This window comes from Aulostomus chinensis, chromosome 20 (genome assembly GCF_037954235.1).
Source record: "Aulostomus chinensis isolate RoL2024-O1b breed Wild chromosome 20, RoL_Achi_v1.0, whole genome shotgun sequence".
Classification (NCBI taxonomy): Eukaryota; Metazoa; Chordata; class Actinopteri; order Syngnathiformes; family Aulostomidae; genus Aulostomus; species Aulostomus chinensis.
The window spans coordinates 20,259,264-20,276,009 of record NC_141339.1 but is presented as its reverse complement, the minus strand read 5'-3'; the positions used below and the strand labels follow the sequence as shown (position 1 = coordinate 20,276,009).

The 16,746-nt window shown below is 45.0% G+C and overlaps 1 protein-coding gene across 3 annotated transcripts in view; it reads left to right on the top strand.

Annotated features, from left to right (window-relative positions):
* Positions 1-1,611: 1,611 nt before the first annotated feature.
* evlb (Enah/Vasp-like b) overlaps positions 1,612-16,746 on the top strand; it is a 48,621-nt gene continuing 33,486 nt past the window's right edge. For 2 of the 3 annotated variants that reach the window (XM_086190007.1, XM_086190006.1), the window contains exon 1: positions 13,477-14,182. In XM_086190007.1, coding sequence (XP_086046133.1) covers positions 14,088-14,182 — 95 coding nt within the window. In that variant the 5' untranslated portion in view covers positions 13,477-14,087. Of the gene's footprint in view, positions 1,978-13,476; positions 14,183-16,746 lie in introns of those variants that run through there. The other variant, XM_086190009.1, reaches the window with a different exon arrangement.

The following is a 16,746-nucleotide window of genomic DNA, read 5'->3' as shown; positions in this document are numbered from 1 at the left end:
TTCTTGGGGGGATATCTAGCCCATCAGTGTTGACATCATAGGTGGTCTTCAGTTAGAAATGTTGGTAACTGTTGATTTTAATCACATGAGAGACCCGGATGTCACCGAGCAGGTGAGGAAAGGCCAGTATGATTTGAGAGAGCGGATCTTGATCTACTTTGCACTGTAGACTCTATTATGTTCTTTGGAAATTAGAGGGCCCTCTGCTGGTGAAAAGGCAAAATTACCATACACAAAAATCTCATTCAGCAAACTATTATGTTATGTTGATGCATCCCGGACGAGCCCTCAAATCAGGCTTCAACCCCGAAGAGCTTGTGACGAGAGGTAACAGAAAATCCTGGAGAAGGTACAAATACAAGCCCAAAGTTAGGCGAGCCAGAAAAAAAAAAAAAAAGAACAAGAAGAAGAAGAAAGATTCTGGAGATCAAGACCAGTCCACGTAAGGCTGTCGAACCTGAGTGCTTCCACCCAAGCTGAATAAAAAGTACCCTAAAAGTAAAGAAAATGGGAAACCATGACACCAGAACTACTGGTACCACCAGAAAACAAACAAACAAACAAAAAAAACAAAACAAAACCTAAGGATCTAAATTAAACTGGTCACTGTAAAAAAATTAAAAAACGAGTATGGTTCAAAAATATCCAGTAAGACACCAGTAAATATCGTGGATGTAGTTTTGTTCTTTCCCTCCTTTAAAAAAAAAAAAAAAAGAATATGAAAAAAACACATGTAAAGCAAACTTGTGGGCCAAAATAAATCTTCATGGCTTTAATGTGAAACAGTCTGTGCGTGATGTAATACTCAGGAAACCATGTGCAGGTGTTCTACATTCTCTCAAATGTGCTGAAATTATGTTCTCCATTCAGAGGAGAACTGTTGGCTCCATTAAAAAGAAGACGAAGGGGGGGGGGGGGGTGAGCCGTTAACATTTCACTGCTCGCGAATTCCACTCAGAGTTCTTGACTTGTTACTTTAGCCACTTTAAAGGGTTGGAACGGCTGCACGTACGAGGGTAAAGGAGATTTTCAAGTAAGTGACAAAATTTGCAAAGTAGCTGTCACCTCTTGTTAAATGATTTCATACAATGAAATGCAAGAGCATCGTATTCCTCGTCATGCCCTCCCCTGGGTGGTAACGTAAGTTCACCAGTGTCCGGGTGCAAATAAAAAGATGGCTGGTCCCTGAAATACCGTGAATGAGCTGCAAAGTCATGTTGGGGTTGTTGCATTTCCTCTCGTGTTTATTTAGATGTTGCGATAATACTTGCTGGGTTTCCAGGACTCATCCACTTTGTATTTAGCCTCAAGAGGGAAACTATAAACCGTCTTGAACTTCACTTTTGATTTTGAGTTTTGAGGTTCTAGAATCTTGTCTTTGGTGTTATTTTGGATTTATTCTTTTTATTTATCTGCTTGTGATTCAAAATAATAGACTTTCTATTCTGTTTCTACGAGAACGCGCTTGATTTGCACGCCTGCACAGTGGCTGCATCACCAGACTGAGGGCGCTACTGTGCAGCCCAACATTTGAACATTCTCTCTCTCTCTCTCTCTCTCTCTCTCTCTCTCTCTCTCTCTCTCTCTCTCTCTCTCTCTCTCTCCATCCAGCCTCCCAGCGGATGAAGGCAGGAAAAGATGGCACCTCTGGAGCTGCCCTCAGCCTCTCCGCCCGGCTTGTAGTCCCTCGGACAGCGGCGTGCAGCCCTGTGTAATGGCTCCGTCCGACCCAGCAGGCTCCTGGCAGACACCGGAGGCTGCTCTTTAACGGACGGACCTGCAAACTGTGACCACCCGTGTAGCATTTCCCCACACCCTGACGCCTTTTCTCCACCAACATCTGCACATCCAGCCGGCGCTGGGTTTTATTTATTTATTTTTTTGTATAAACTGCTGCTGCTGTTGGATTTTAGGAGTCAAGGACAGACCTGAGAGATATAAAACATCTCATTCAAGCGCACAGGAGAGGAAGATGAGGTAAGCATGTTCTTCTTTTTTAAGGGGGGTTGCGCCGTGATTCAGCTGCGCATGATTCTGGAAGAGAGGAAAGGGTCTAAGCAAGATAAGCCAGCATGTCCTGTTATCGCTGTGCGTTTTGACGCAGTTGAAGGCCTGCGATGTGCATGTCAGCGCAGCTCTGGAGACGTCTATCATACAGAAACAGGCGCAGGTCACCTGCTCGCTGACAGATTTTGAAGCCTGAACAGCGCAGCGGCTGTGACGATACGGGGCGGGAAGGCTTTGATGTGACACACGCTAACATCTCCATGTGTCACGTGGAGGGCGTCTGCAGACAAGTGGGAGGGTGTTGTCATGGTAACCGGTCTACACGTGCCCCCAAGTGTCATATGATATTTAATTGGTAAACAATTAAAACAAGTAAGTCGAGGTCAGTCGTGATTATACGTGTGCACACACACCTTCCCAGCTCAGGGCCAATCGGCTGCCAGGTGTCATCATCCAGCTGTTTGAAGGATGCAAGCTCTGCGTTAACTGGCGGGGCTCCAACAGCCAATCAGATAAAGTGTTACTCCCAGGACGAGACATGCAGCCAATCAGGTGTCAGGCTGCTGCTACACAGGGTGGGTGGGGCACCGGCAGCTGGCACAGGTTCATCATGACCAGGAGGAAACCGACTAGTATGTGTTGGCACTGAGATGTGTGAGAGTGTGTGAGAGTGTGTCCCAAGGTCAGAGGGGGTGTTTACCATCCGAGCGCCCCACAGCAGGTCACTGTCTGGTTTTTGTTTTTTTTAACAAGCTGACCCTCCCGCCCCCACCCCAGTCTGCTGCTGCTCCTCTCATGAGGCCTGACAGGTGCCCAGAGCGAGAATCCTCATCCTCATGGATGTATGGAGCCTGAGAGAGAGAGAGAGAGAGAGAGAGAGAGAGAGAGAGAGAGAGAGAGTTTTGAACTTGTTTCATCAGTTTAGTCAGCAGTCAGTCCACACTCTAGTAACAGAATATGCTTTGATCAGTTTTTTGGTTACTGGTTTTATCTCATGGCCTTTAAAAATAGGGTCTTTCCTCCCAAGAACCACAACATTCTTTTTTGTCTTTCGATGGCCGTTGCAGGTAATTGAATTTGATTAGAGTTTTTTTTTCTTAATTCCCAAGGAACAGTGCATATTAATGAATATTTATGTAATTATGCCAGAAGTGAGGTAGTGGGGTTTTGAGTCAGCATCCTAAAGCACAACAATGAAAGTAAAAGCGAACCCTGCATGGATGTTTCTACAAATAAGTCAAACGACTCCACCAAGTGGCAATAAACAGACTCTTCAAAAAACTCAGGTGAGGTTTGATTTGACGAGGACCACAATCAAGTACTCCACACTTAACTGAGTGTCCGAGAAGAACAGACACCTAGCGGACTGGTGGTCTAGCGGACCCCCTTCACATGTGGCGATACAAAACAAACAACACAGCCACGGCCCAGGAGGAAATTGTGAGATTAGACTAAAAGGAATGAATTGCGTAATCAGCGCAAACGCGGGCGTTAACGGTGACATAAATAGCATCCATGTTATAATATTATTATGTGTGACAGAAGCTCTGATACACAGCTGTGATTTGTGGATTACTGTGTGCTTCGTGGAGGTGCTCTGTAGGTGGCAACATAGACTGACTCACCACTCGCAGCCAGCGCTGCAGCTCAGTGTGTGTGTGTGTGTGTGTGTGTGTGTGTGTGTGTGTGTGTCTTGTCTGTATTATACTTGGAAGTAGGACAGTTGGGGACAAAAGGCTTTTGTGTGGTGATCTAATTAGCTTTGATCTGCTCAAGCTGCACCTCAAACACGGCAGTCCGGGTCACATACGCTTCACCATCGAGTCAAAACTTAGTTGAGGTAGTTTGACATTTCAAGCTAACAGGTTACAGCCAATCAGGATACTTCTGTTCTTCTTCATGGATTAGGAATGTGGGGGAGGTAGAGTGGCCTTCTAGCAACTGAAGGGTCGCTGATTCGATCCCCACTTCCCCCAGTGACCATGTCCAAGTATCCTTGAGCAAGATACTGAACCTCTAAGTGCTCCTGATGGCCCTGCGATGGACTGGTGGCCCGTCCAGAGGGAACCCCGCCTCTCAACCAATGCCAGCTGGGATAGGATCCAGCCCCCCTGCGACCCTTAACAGGATAAGCAGTATAGAAAATGGATGGATGGATGGATTAGAAATGTATTAATACACATGATGTAATGCAAAGCTTTTCCTTGCAAATCCAAAAGTTTTGATTGCTGTTGAGCTGAGTTCCGTGGGTGGGACTTAACCTGAAAGATGCGAGAAGATATGAGTGCTTGCCGCCTTCCATGACAGTTTGGTCGCCAATAAACCCGCAAAAGAAAATGTTTGGGGTTTCAAAAGTGTAAATGTTTGGATACGAGGAAAAAAAACTGAATTTGCTTCAAACTTTTTTTAAAATTTCACAAGCAGAATTTTTCTCCGACAAACAAGAATTGTTGAACTCAGAAACAAAAGGTTTCTGTTCACCTCAACATAATTTTTTCAATCACAAATTTCTTTGACTTGCAATAACCATCTTCATGATTGCCGCGTTTATGTTTTTTTTCTTTTTTATTACAAACCTATTGTTTTATCGCGCTACAAAAATGCAGTCATTTGCTCCCTTGATCAAACACAAGACTCCTAGCTTGTCCTTTATTCATATTAAAAAAAACAAACCACATCCTAAGCTCGATAAATCCAGCCGCAGTTCTAATCCTTTTTGTGCTTTTTCTCTCATCAGCTGCTTGCTCGATAGCATTGTGGTTCTATAGGTTTCTCATTTTTCTAGATTACTTGCATTGGTTCCGCTTATCTCCAGCTGTGGAGAGGTGGATGTGTCTGCAGGTCTCTGGGGGGAAATTCAGCTCAGCTCATGTTGTTGATGGAATTTAGCTTGAAGCTCTGATCTGATGGAGCCTGTCAGTCCCGTTTCTCCTCTAAAGGCTTTGTCCTCCATCCCTCCCTCCTTCCCTCTCTCCCTCTTATTGATTAATAGATTTCCTAAAACATCTGCTTCTTATCGGCATGAATCTACTCCATGATCTAGTCCTGCAGCTGGTAATGGGATAATGTTTTTTCTGGAAGTTATAGTCAGCGGTGATCTCGCTGTTGAGGTGCGCTGATATGAAAATATCAACCCCGGCAGCGACCAAGCAGGTGGGCGAGAAGCAAATCCCTTAATGAGAAGCTTTCTGCCGAAACCGTGACGTCAGCGGTGACAAATGGACTTGTTTCCAGGAACCCCGACAATCAACACTGTGGCCTTGGGAATGCTTATTAGTGCCAAACAATTAGGTGATTCATTGGCCTGTCAATCACAAGAACACGAGGCGCCCATAATTATTGATGGGTTGCTGAAGTGATTTATGAAGCAGACCTGACAAAAATGTCTTACAACAGCATTTTTTTCTGGAGGCTGAAAATTTTCTGCGTTTCACGTCACTCTGACATTTTGTGGTTTTGAACTGTGGGAATGTTAAAATGTCCTTTTGAGCTCTGGGACATTGTGACCTCACGTCTGACATTTTTTTTTTCCCTGAGACTAACTAACATTTAAGTGAGGATACGACCCTCCGTGTGTTAATGCTGCACAGACGGATCAGTTCTTCGCTGAACAAGTGGCAGATTTATTTGTTTCAGTTTCGGCTTTGAGAGCAAAACTTCCAACAGCTTGACCACAAAGGGTCTTTTAGTGCAAGTCAAATATTGTAATTTGTGAGTACAGATGCGCTCATGCGAATGTCAAACTTTAGTTAGTGAAAAGAACTTTTTGTGCAGAGACCTGGAGTTTTTGTTGTTGTTGTTGTAAATCCAACCTTTTCTTTTTCCTGAAATCCATGGTTCTTATCAGCATGATCCAAGTCATGTCATGTCCATGTCCATGTCATGATCCAAGCTGTCGTCAGAGATGGCCAGTTCATACTTCTGGATTTGCATAGAACACCTTTGCATTGAAAGATTTTCACTGATAGGTTTATCGTCACACTTTTTTTTTTGACTTGCAGTAACAATGTGTTTAGTTTGCACTGTCAGTCATTTCTAAAGGAATCTGATTCTGTTTTCTTGCACCTTGAAGGTAGATAACGAAGAACTCCACTACGATTCATAATCTCAGATGAACTGCAAGTTATTGTCTCGATATGTGACTCCGGCTGAGTCAAAGCGCTGCGTAGCTGTCAGTTGCACGTTGAGCACCATCCACTGTAACTGAATGTGACTCACTCAGCCCTCTCATGCAGTCTGACAGCAGGATTGATGTGTGGTCCCGCCTGCGGCCCGTGCCTGCCCGCGGTGGCCTCCCACCATCGCCACCTCCCGCATTTGTGTGGCGCAGAGTGCTTCATTAAGCTCTGAGAGCAAAGAGTAGCCTCCGTCAATAGAGCATCGCCACAGCTGCCTGATGTGTATTGACAGAAGCAGTTGCTGCTATGTGTGTGTGACCCATATGAATACCAACCTTCATACTGTAGTTAGCGTCTGCTGGACTCATGCAGGACAAGGACAAATACACAGAAGTCAGCTCGGTTTAAACCTTGACTTCACACCAGCAGGTGTGAATCAAGCCTGAAAATGCTCAGTTGTGTTCAACAGAAAAAAAAAAAAAAACAGTTTCAAAGACATTGCAGGCAACTTTTTCTATAATTATGGAAATGTCTTGTTTTATAGGTTTGGCTGCGATGTCCTGCTGACTCATGGCGAGCAGCAGAGGTCTGATTTTTTATTTTTTTTTTTACCTCTGTGAATTATTGTCCTCCATGAACTTTGAAGTCTCACTGATTTGTTCTTTTGGTCGCAGCCTCAATGTGTTACAGCCTTGTCGTTTTATTGTAAGTTGCAAAGAAAAAAGAAAAAAGAAATAAAAAGAACAGGTTGCAGCCAAACAGGGTAACACACTCGCTGCGTCAGAAATCCCAGATCACGCACACACTGGATACGTACTCATTGTGCGAACTTTCATTCTGCAGACTCGCACGTCAGTGGTAACGTGCATCTTTTTGAATGCTATCCGGCCGCTTTTTTTTTCTCACTTCCTGAGAACCTTCTTTGCACGTTTGGTAGGCACATTACCGTGGTAACCGGCGCCAACTCCTCACAAACCTTCCATAAATAAGTTATTATTTCAAAAATAAGTAGAGTAGCATAAATTTAGGGTCAACCAGACAAATGTACTGAAATCAACAACAAAAATGCATCACTGTCCAGCCTAGCCTTCTCTAACAGTTGCTATGCAGCTAACATACTAATAATTGCGCACTAAAAAAAACATCTCAAATGATATTTTTCCATTCTAAATCGCATTTTACAGTTTTTGTTTAAAAAAAAAAACTGTTGCAGTTGCCACAGTGAAATAAATATACATGATTTGCATAATTTCACTCAAACTCTGGTCATTTAAAGCAACAAGGGTAAATTTTCTGTTGACTTTGGCGGCCCCTCTGGCCAGAAGCAGGAGTTTTCAACTAAAAGAAGGAAGAGTCTTTCCTCATGTGCTCGGCATGCAGCAAACATTTTAACTGCTTTAACATGGATCCATGGTTCTGCACCGCTCTGTTGTTATGTGGCTTATATTTCAGTTCCTTTTTTTTTTCTGTCTTCGACCAGAGTTTGTGTTCAGTTTGCTTTTTCTATTTTGTCAGTTCCTGCATTCTTTCTTGTTCCCATAGCTGTGGTTTTACTTCGAGTTGTTTCTCACCAGTGACTTCTCTGTACTGTTTTGTTACCTTGAAGATTAAAAAAAATCTCAGCTCTCCAGTTCCTGCCTGCCTCTGCTGCTGCTCCTACATTCAGGTCCACCTGCCTCCACACACTCTGGCATGCACATGAAAAGTGTTGTTTATCCCAAAGTGTCAAACTTTGAGACTTGGATGAACACTTGAAAACTTCTTGCTCGTAACTACAAAGAGCAGAAGACACTATGATTTGCTGTGATCATTTTTGCATTTGCCAACCGTGCAGTACACTCCTATTTATTAAAAATAGCTTGTGGGTTGCGTGGTAAACAAGAATCAAGACGTCTGAGACGGAGAGCGGGCACTGGAAGTTTAGTTGTGGTAGCTTGTCAAGCTTCTCTGTTGGCGTTAGCGAAATATATGAACTTTCTGTGATTTATGTTTATTTACATACTGCATCTCATTTATTACACGTCGAAATTTAAAGCAGCTTGAAATGGAGAAGGATGCAGCGCACTGTGATACATCCAGTGTCAGGTGGGAGATCATGTGACTGCTGTGGGTGTGTGTGTTATAACGCGCACACATACACACACAAGCAGACACAGTGCATTCTGGGTGACGGTGTGAGTCAGAATAATGCACACTGAGGCATCACAAGGCAGCTCCATGAAGCTGATCTACCCAGACTTGTGTGTGTGTGTGTGTGTGTGAGTGTGTGTGTTTGAGACAGAGTAAGAGAGAGAGAGAGGTAATCAAATCTTTGTGAATGAGACAGAAATCACCACTGCCTCCTTTCCCCTGCTCCCTTCCTCCGCGGGCTCCCATTGGTATGTGTTGTAATTAAAATAATCGGCTCAGATGAGTCAGACGTATGTGTGTGTGTGTGTGTGTGTGTGTGTGTGTGTGGTGAGTATGTGCACATTTGTTTGCAGCTGAATTCAAATCCCCGGGCCGCGGGGATGAGCTAGTGTGAGTTAACGGAGAAGGCAGCAAACGTCAGAGATCTTTAACCTCGTCTCTGTCACATTGCTCATTTAATCCCTTTTCTTCCTCCACCTCATTTTACCTTGTGTTGCATGACTACATGCAGGTGCATTGTGGGTGTTGAGGGGATGAAGGAAATCAGATTAGATTATGCAGAGCAACATGTGACTGTATTTAGTTGGTGACACATTTTTATTGTTTTGATGCCAGTAGATTGGATAGAATCAAAGAGGTCACACTGATTCAGACGATGTTACTGTACATTCAGCGTGCTTATAATGACATCTGGACATCGACGTTTGGGAAAGCAAAGAGATACAGAGCGATACACCTTAATTACATTAATGTAAGATGATATCATCAAGTGAGTAAGAGACATAAAAAGGCTGAGCTGGAGTCTGAGGTCAGACTCCCCTGTGTAACATCTCCACACTTGAATAAAAATGAGAAGCAACTGGACTGAAATGACCAGGGCTGGTAATATCCGGCCCAGGGACGAGTTTTAGCTGCAAATTGACTACACAGCTAAAACTGGGTTTGATCAATATGCTCAGAATTTTAATAGTCTACCAAAGGCTCATGGGGAGAAAACTGTATGTCTCATTTTCACCAAACACGGTGGACAAACCCCAGACTTGGGATGGAACTGTCATGGCGCCAGCTGGTGTCACCTGTCTCCTGTCACCTGTCACGCGCACAGCAACACCATAACGTCACGATGAATCGTAAGGTTATAACCATGCTGGACGAGGCCGCGATCGCAGCCTGTAGTTGCATGTTTTAGCACTTTTTCCCAAATATGACGCCACTTTTCTTGTTAGTCTTGCATCAGCAGCATCTTTTGCTTGGTGGGATTCAGTCTCCTCCTCCCCTCAAATAAACACACACACACACACACACACTTTATCATGCTGTGTGTCAGATTGAAGGCCATCCCTCCTGCTGTACACTAACAGGCAGGTTGTTAAAGTACTCGCTCTCTCTCTCTCAAACAGACAAAACGGAAGAGTGTGGCTTTGGGGATTAGACTACAATCTGCTGCTGTCCTAACCTGAGGAGAGAGAGATGGATGGGGGATGGGCGCGTACTGTAAATGGAAGCTGAATGTCCTTTCACCCTTCCTGTACTGCCTCTCCACTTTTCTCTCCATCGTTCTCTTTCCCTCCCCCACTTTCTTGAACAACCTGACTCTCTCTAGCTCTTCCATCTCCATCCTTCCCAGGAATTCACCTCTCCTGTTTACTCCACTGTCAGCTACCTTTTTTTTTTGTTAGCTCCAAATATCTCATTCCTGTTCTCCTTCTCACAACTGACACTTGATTGGCTTTGTTGTTTTTTTCCCCTCATCTGTGTGTTTTTGCTCACACCGACAGTGTCCCCTCATGGCTGCACACTCTTACACTCCAACGTCAATGGAGGCATCCATTCTGAGACGTGTTCTACGTAAAGAAAAGATGAGTGAAGGAATAAAGGAAAAAACTGCAATGGATTTATGAAGCTAACAAGCACTCAGAACCCACATACCTCTGAGACCGATGTGATCTTTGGCCCCCTGACACTTTCAGGATCTAATTAAAGCAGTTAAGAGCGGCCCCTCGCAGCCCTCATCGCGGTGTGGCTGTTCCACAGAACGAGAGGGAGCTGGAACCTCATAATAGTTGGATTTCGCATAATGCAGCAAGCTAATTGGTGCGCTGGTTTGAACCCTGGTCAAACATGTAAGGTTTGGAAAAATTCTATCCCTGTAGAGTCTGGTTCCTGTTCTATGATAACCCGAGAGGTGGGGTTCACCCTGGACAGGTCGCCAGTCCATCGCAGGGTCGGCATACATAGACAGACAACCATTCACACTCACATTCAAACCTACGGTCAATTTAGAGTATCAATCAGCCTCGTCCCCTCTTGATGTCTTTGGACGGTGGGAGGAAGCTGGAGTACCAGAGAGAACCCACGCAGGCACGGGGAGAACATGGAGACTCCACACTGAAAGATCCTGTGCCCGAGCTGGGATTTGAACCCAGAACCTTCTTGCTGTGAGGCCACAGTGCTGACCACTGCACCACCGTGCAGCCTCATATAACAAATATTCCCCTAAAATGTAGTGGGTTCCTCCTTGGCCCATTCTACTCCGCTCCACCAGGTGTATTGAAAATGGGCCTCATCTTATCTACATAATGCCACTAAAAGAAAGTCAAATGCCAACGAAAACACAAGCTCTTTGGTGAGGGTAATAAATGCAACCGATTTATGAGGATTATTTGTTTCAGATGTGCAGTTTTGTTGACTTTTTTTCTGGGAAAACAAAATTTAAGATGTCAGAAGTAGATTAAACAGCTCAATCCAGAATCAGATTATCAGCCCAATAATGGGCGGACCTGACAGATGCTCGGGTCAGTTACTGAAGTCAGTGTTTGGCTACACAGCTCGACCTATCGGTTTAGCATGCCTCAGTGTTAAAGCCATGCACGACAACTTCTATAACAAATGGATGGATTAAGTTAGAAAGATTAGGACATTTTCTAGGCACGGGAAAGTAAGATCCTGCATTTTTGGAGCCAAATTTGAAAGTCAGGATGTTTCAGGCTTCAAGTTTGATCAGCTTTTTTTTTAATGTGCGTCTCACATGCCCTCCAACATGTGCATCACTAGATCGTTTTGTTTTTTTTGTTTTTTTAAATCTGGGCCTCTCTTGCTCTGGAGCTGCTGCTATGCTTCATTCTATGACAGGAGTACATGACGCAATGTAATGCAAGTAAGAATTTCCACACTGATCATGTGAACTTATGTCACAGGCATGTGTAGAGAACAATGATGACATACAAAGTTGGTAAAAAAAAGGACTAAATTGCTGTCGAACTTGTCCACAACAATTATAGAACTGACCATGTCATGCAACAACTGTGTTGTCGGTCCAATCAATGAAAGAGCCTGCAGGGGAAACACAGTGGGACAGATATGGGTTGTACTAGAAAGAGAGCACGGGTGGGAGACTTTCCTGGGATGTTGGATATGTACAATAAAAGTGGGAGGGATTTATTGGTTACTGGAAGTCCGCTGTGATTGGAGGCCACCAGGAGATTATTTTTACTGCCACGCACCACTTACTGTATATGACATATAATCTACATGCATCTGGATAGACGGGGCGTATTAATATTTAAAGGGCAGATGCCAGCAGAGACCTACAGTACAGCAAACAGTCTGACATGTTTCACCAGGTTCTCCCAAATTCATGAACATTGAAAGGCCATGATGATTCACGAGTTTGATCTGGTTACCTGATGAGCCTGCACTGATGAGAAGTTAAAATGTGTGGTTGTGTGCTTGGATGTGGCAGCTGTGGGTCAGGGGGAGGAGTCTAGTTATTTGACATTTCCTAGTTCTATTCATACCTGCTCCATAGCAGTGTCAGGAACTTATATTTATTCCAGGAATTCAGTACAAGTACCCCGTGTTACTTTTTTGGGGGTCCTTTTGTAAACTCAAATAACAAGGGGGGGGGGGGCTGGAGCCTATCCCAGCATCAACGGGCAAGAGGTGGGGTTCACCCTGGACAGGTCACCAGTCCATCACAGGGCCAACACATAGAGACAGACAACCATTCACACTCACAGTCACACCTACAGTCAATTTAGAGTATCAATCAGCCTCGTCCCCAATTGCATGTTTTTGGACTGTGGGAGGAAGCCGGAGTACCAGAGAGAACCCACACAGGAACAGGGAGAACATGGAGACTCACACAGAAAGACCCTGTGCCAGGACTCAAACCCAGAACCTTCTTGCTGTGAGGCCACAGTGCTGACCACTGCACCACCGTGCAGCCCAAAAATGTACTTTCAGTTGTAATCTAGAAATACTGAATTGCTGTTCTAAGTGAGTTTGACAGTGAGTCTGACCTTTGACCACCAAATTCTTCTCAGTTCATCCTTGAGTTCCATGTGGATGTTTGTGCCAAATTTGAGGAAATTTTCAAGGAGATCCTGAGTGTTAAGAAGAGGCCCGACAGACAATCTGAAAACAGAATGTTCCCCTGCAGAATAAGTGCTAACTTCTCTATTTACAGGTTGCTGTTGCTGACGTTAGCTGCAGCTGCTGCGGGGAACTCGGCTATGAGGGTGTAAATGATTTTTGATGTAATTTGTGTTTGATCAGGTGCTTCGCCAGGTTAGATGCAGATATAATATTGCAGAAGCACATTTTCTACTGCGTTACTCTTGATTGTTCGTTGGGTTTGAAGGGTCTGCAGGGTCTTGCTCTCTTTCTACTACATGAGTTCAGTCGTGTTTTTAAGGCGTGATACATTTTACGCTCATAGTGTCCGACATTTTTAAACTCTTCTCTACCTGTGTCCTCTGTTAATGAACATCCGCTACAGGCTGCCAGCATGCGAGTGTGTGTGTGTGTGTGTGTGTGTGTGTGTGTGTGTGTGTGTGTGTGTGTGTGTGTGTGTGTGTGTGTGTCTGAACTTGTGCACTTGTGTGGCATCCCCAGATCCACCCCGGCCTGGCATGCCACCTCAAATTATATGAGAAAGACGGGAGCCATCACATGAATTAAAATCCGTTGCTCCGCCTCTCTCTTCTCTCCACTCGGGCTTACGCATCCTCGTCTCAGCCAATCCGGCAGATGGGAGAGGAGAGAAATGGGGGGGGGGGGGGTTGAGAGGAGGGAGGAGAGGGGGAGGACCAGCAGCCTCCGGGGCTGGCGGCCCATCGCTCTTGTCACAGCTGGGAGGGGAGAAAGGGGGGGAGGGAGGGAAGGTGGGGGTGGGGGGTGGAGAGGGAGTAGGTAATCCAATGAGACACAGAGAGGAGAGGCAGTGCGAGGGCAACGCCTCACAGCACCGGGAATCTCTCTCCCTATCTCCATCTCTCTCTCTGTCTCTCTTTTTCTCCCCTCTTGTGTCTTTGAAGCGTAAAATCTAAAGGACTCTCATCTCCCATCTCCTCTGAATGCTGCTCTCACATTTTCTTCCCCTCACACACCAATTCTCTAATTCTTATTCTCAGACAGTTTCAGAATGACTTGGTGACTGAAAACCTGGATTATTTTTGTTGCTGGTGGATTCTGGGAGGCAGCATCTTCTACTGGACTCATCTTTGTTCGCTGCTCACAGCTGCTGAATGTGCAGCGGGTGCTATAGTAGGGAAATAGGTTAGTGTGCCTGTTTGGTGCTGGACAGCAGAGGTGATTGAATGTTCTGTGCACGGAGGACACAGAGGAGGGGGATGCCTTACTGGTGGTAGCGCTCTGTAGCCCTACAACCATTCGGGGAGAAGGTGATGCTGCTGCTGAACTCCGACCTCTAGCCAGAGTGTCCTGGATGATTAAAGGACATTGTAGCTGAAGAAAAAAGCAAAGCAGAGACAGATTTTTGCAGTTTTTGTAGTCGCGGAGCGAGGTTGACCTGTGCTGTGTGAGGCCGCCATGGATATCAACCTTCAGTCGCACCGATTTTACTTTCCCCAGATCTACTGTGCCGAGCCGGGTGCTCAACCACAGCTCACTGAGTTCAAAGTCAGGTAGGTGGGGAAGGTGGTACTCATTATTTCTGACTAGTGCCACTCAGACCTGATGTCTCCATTTGCTTTTGTCATGTATTTAGATCCATGAGCTGCTGCTGCTGCTGCTGCTGCATATGAAGCATTTCTGTGTATGATGAGTGCCGCTGCTGTTAGGCTGCCTGGGGGGGAAGGGGCTGTCTGTTTGTGTGTTTGTGCAGGAAGTGTTTGGCTCCTGGGAGAAGCCGAGGGCATTGATGGCCTGTGAAAGAGCTTGCCAAGTTCGGGCAGAGGGGTTGACAGCGCTGCAGTTGTATTTTATCGGCCATCCAGAGCCTCGTGGCTGCTGTAGCCCTCTTGTTGGCTGCCTGTGTGGCTCTTTTGTTCTCAGTGTTTGCGCCGCTCTTCCTCCCCAATCGACGCTGAAAGTGCTCAAGGTGCCTTGTTGCATCTACAGCTGCCGTCATGGGCGCTGAAAGACGCATGCTCAGAAATGCAACAGCTTCCCTGCTCTTTGTCTAGTTGAGGTGTAATTGTGCTGTGGCGTCCAGCCGTGCAAGAAAATGTTTTCACTTCAGTGAAGCAGATATTTACCATTATTTTACTCTTCCTTGTATTCATCGCCATTGGATGTCCTTTATAATCTGGAATACGTTTCACAATTCCCTCCAACAGCTCTGATTAGTGCAGCTTTAAGGGACTCAGCCAGAGTTTTGCTCCACTAAGCAGCTTGTATCTTGGCCAGGGCTCCAGGGTGGAACAGGTTTATGGGTCTACGGCGTGTCACTATCACGACCTGGCCGAGCTCCCTGGTGGCGCCACGGGAGTCCGACAATGCCACTGACATGAGAGGGAAAGAAAGGGAGTAGCGCTTAAATCCTGAGGTTTTGCGGCATGATATACCACTTTTTTTTTTTTTTTTTTTTTTACCTGTAACTGCTGTGCTGAGGTTTCCTCTTTGGCCATTTTCACCGGCTAAATAACAGAAAGAAAAATTAACACTCCAGCCCTCTGCAGTCTCACTTCAGTGACCTTTTCAAACATGTCTACATCAACAAATATTAGAACATGTCAGCAAATGACAGCGTCTGATGTTTCTGTCTAATGAAAAAAAAACGACTGTCTCGCACATTTCCGGCTGTGCTCCACACCTCTGCTCACCCTCCCACAAACAGAAGGACACATACACGCACCCTGCTTGCATTTTCAGAGATTAGAGAGTTTTGAAGTGTGATGTCCCGGAAGCCATAACAGATTTACGCATTGAAGTTGGAAAAACAGAGTTTATTGCACATAAACAGATTAATCACTTGCCATATTTTCCCGTAGTGTTGACTTCATCATGACAGCGTCAATTTTACGGAGAGCTGAGTTCATCAGAGAGGGAAGATGAAGAAGAGAGACAAAAAATGTGGAACCAAGTGAAACCGAGGACGGGAAAGGGAAAGGACGGACATGAGATGAGAGAAAATAAGAGACCAGGGGAGAGAGGGGGGGATGGTGAGAAAAGCAAAGCTAAGCAAAAGGGAATGAAGAGTGGATTGCAAACGTGAGAGAGAGAGGGAGAGAGAGAGAGAGAAACAGGCAGAATGATGGAGGTGGAATTGGAGGAGAAAAGAGGAATGGATGTGTGTGCGGAAACAAGGGATTTTTTAGTTTTTAGGTTCGGCACCTCAGAGGAGGGATGGTGAAAGATGCTGGGGTATTTGCATCAACCTGGGTTCCATAGTGACTGAGGTACATAGCTACAATATAGCCAGATAACCATGACAACCAGCGAGGGCCAATCTATGAGCACACAGACACACACAGTACATGGACGTGCACACAAAGAGCTGTGATGCTTCGTCAAGCTACAAAGAAAACCCGCCCTTCTTGCGATGTTGCATCAATGTTTTCCTATTCCTGAATGCTGAAATTAATTTAACTCAAGGAAAATTACAACTTGTTTTTTGTTTTAAATCCAACAGCTGATTTTTTAAGTGTTTTTTTTTTCACCAGTTTTGAAAAAATACTTCTTTTTTTTTTACTTTCATACAACTTCTTAGTAAGTCCCCATTATTCTAAATGCTGCATGGTGAATTCTGTGTCACACAGAGAGAAAAACAAGGAGGACAACCAATGTAGCAGGAGACAGCAGATGATTCTGCTTCAGGTTGTGATGTAAACCACCTTGAGGATCATTATGTATCTGCTAGTTCAGTATTTTTTCCTTTTACCACAGGTTTTTTTTCACCTTGAGAGAGTTGACATTATTCCCATGCGGTTCCTACCAGCTGTGCAGCCACACCATGTAATAATTAGCTGCTATTGTCGAGTCATGGATTTGTGTCCGGAGTGTTAACAAGAGCCTGTGAAACAGTGTGCAGCCCTTCTGAAATTAGCTAAATGCATCATATTGTGTCAACAGTGTGGGATTTTATGGAGCTTTAACTGCTAGCGATGGTATTTTTTCCTTCTTGCTTGTGATTGTTGGCGGATCGCTTAACTTGAAGTCTTATAGTTTGTATGTTTTCAACTCGACTGCAGTGTTTGTGCCGCCGTTAGCGTCAGGCTACATATAAGTTCCTGAAGTGATGGCGGTG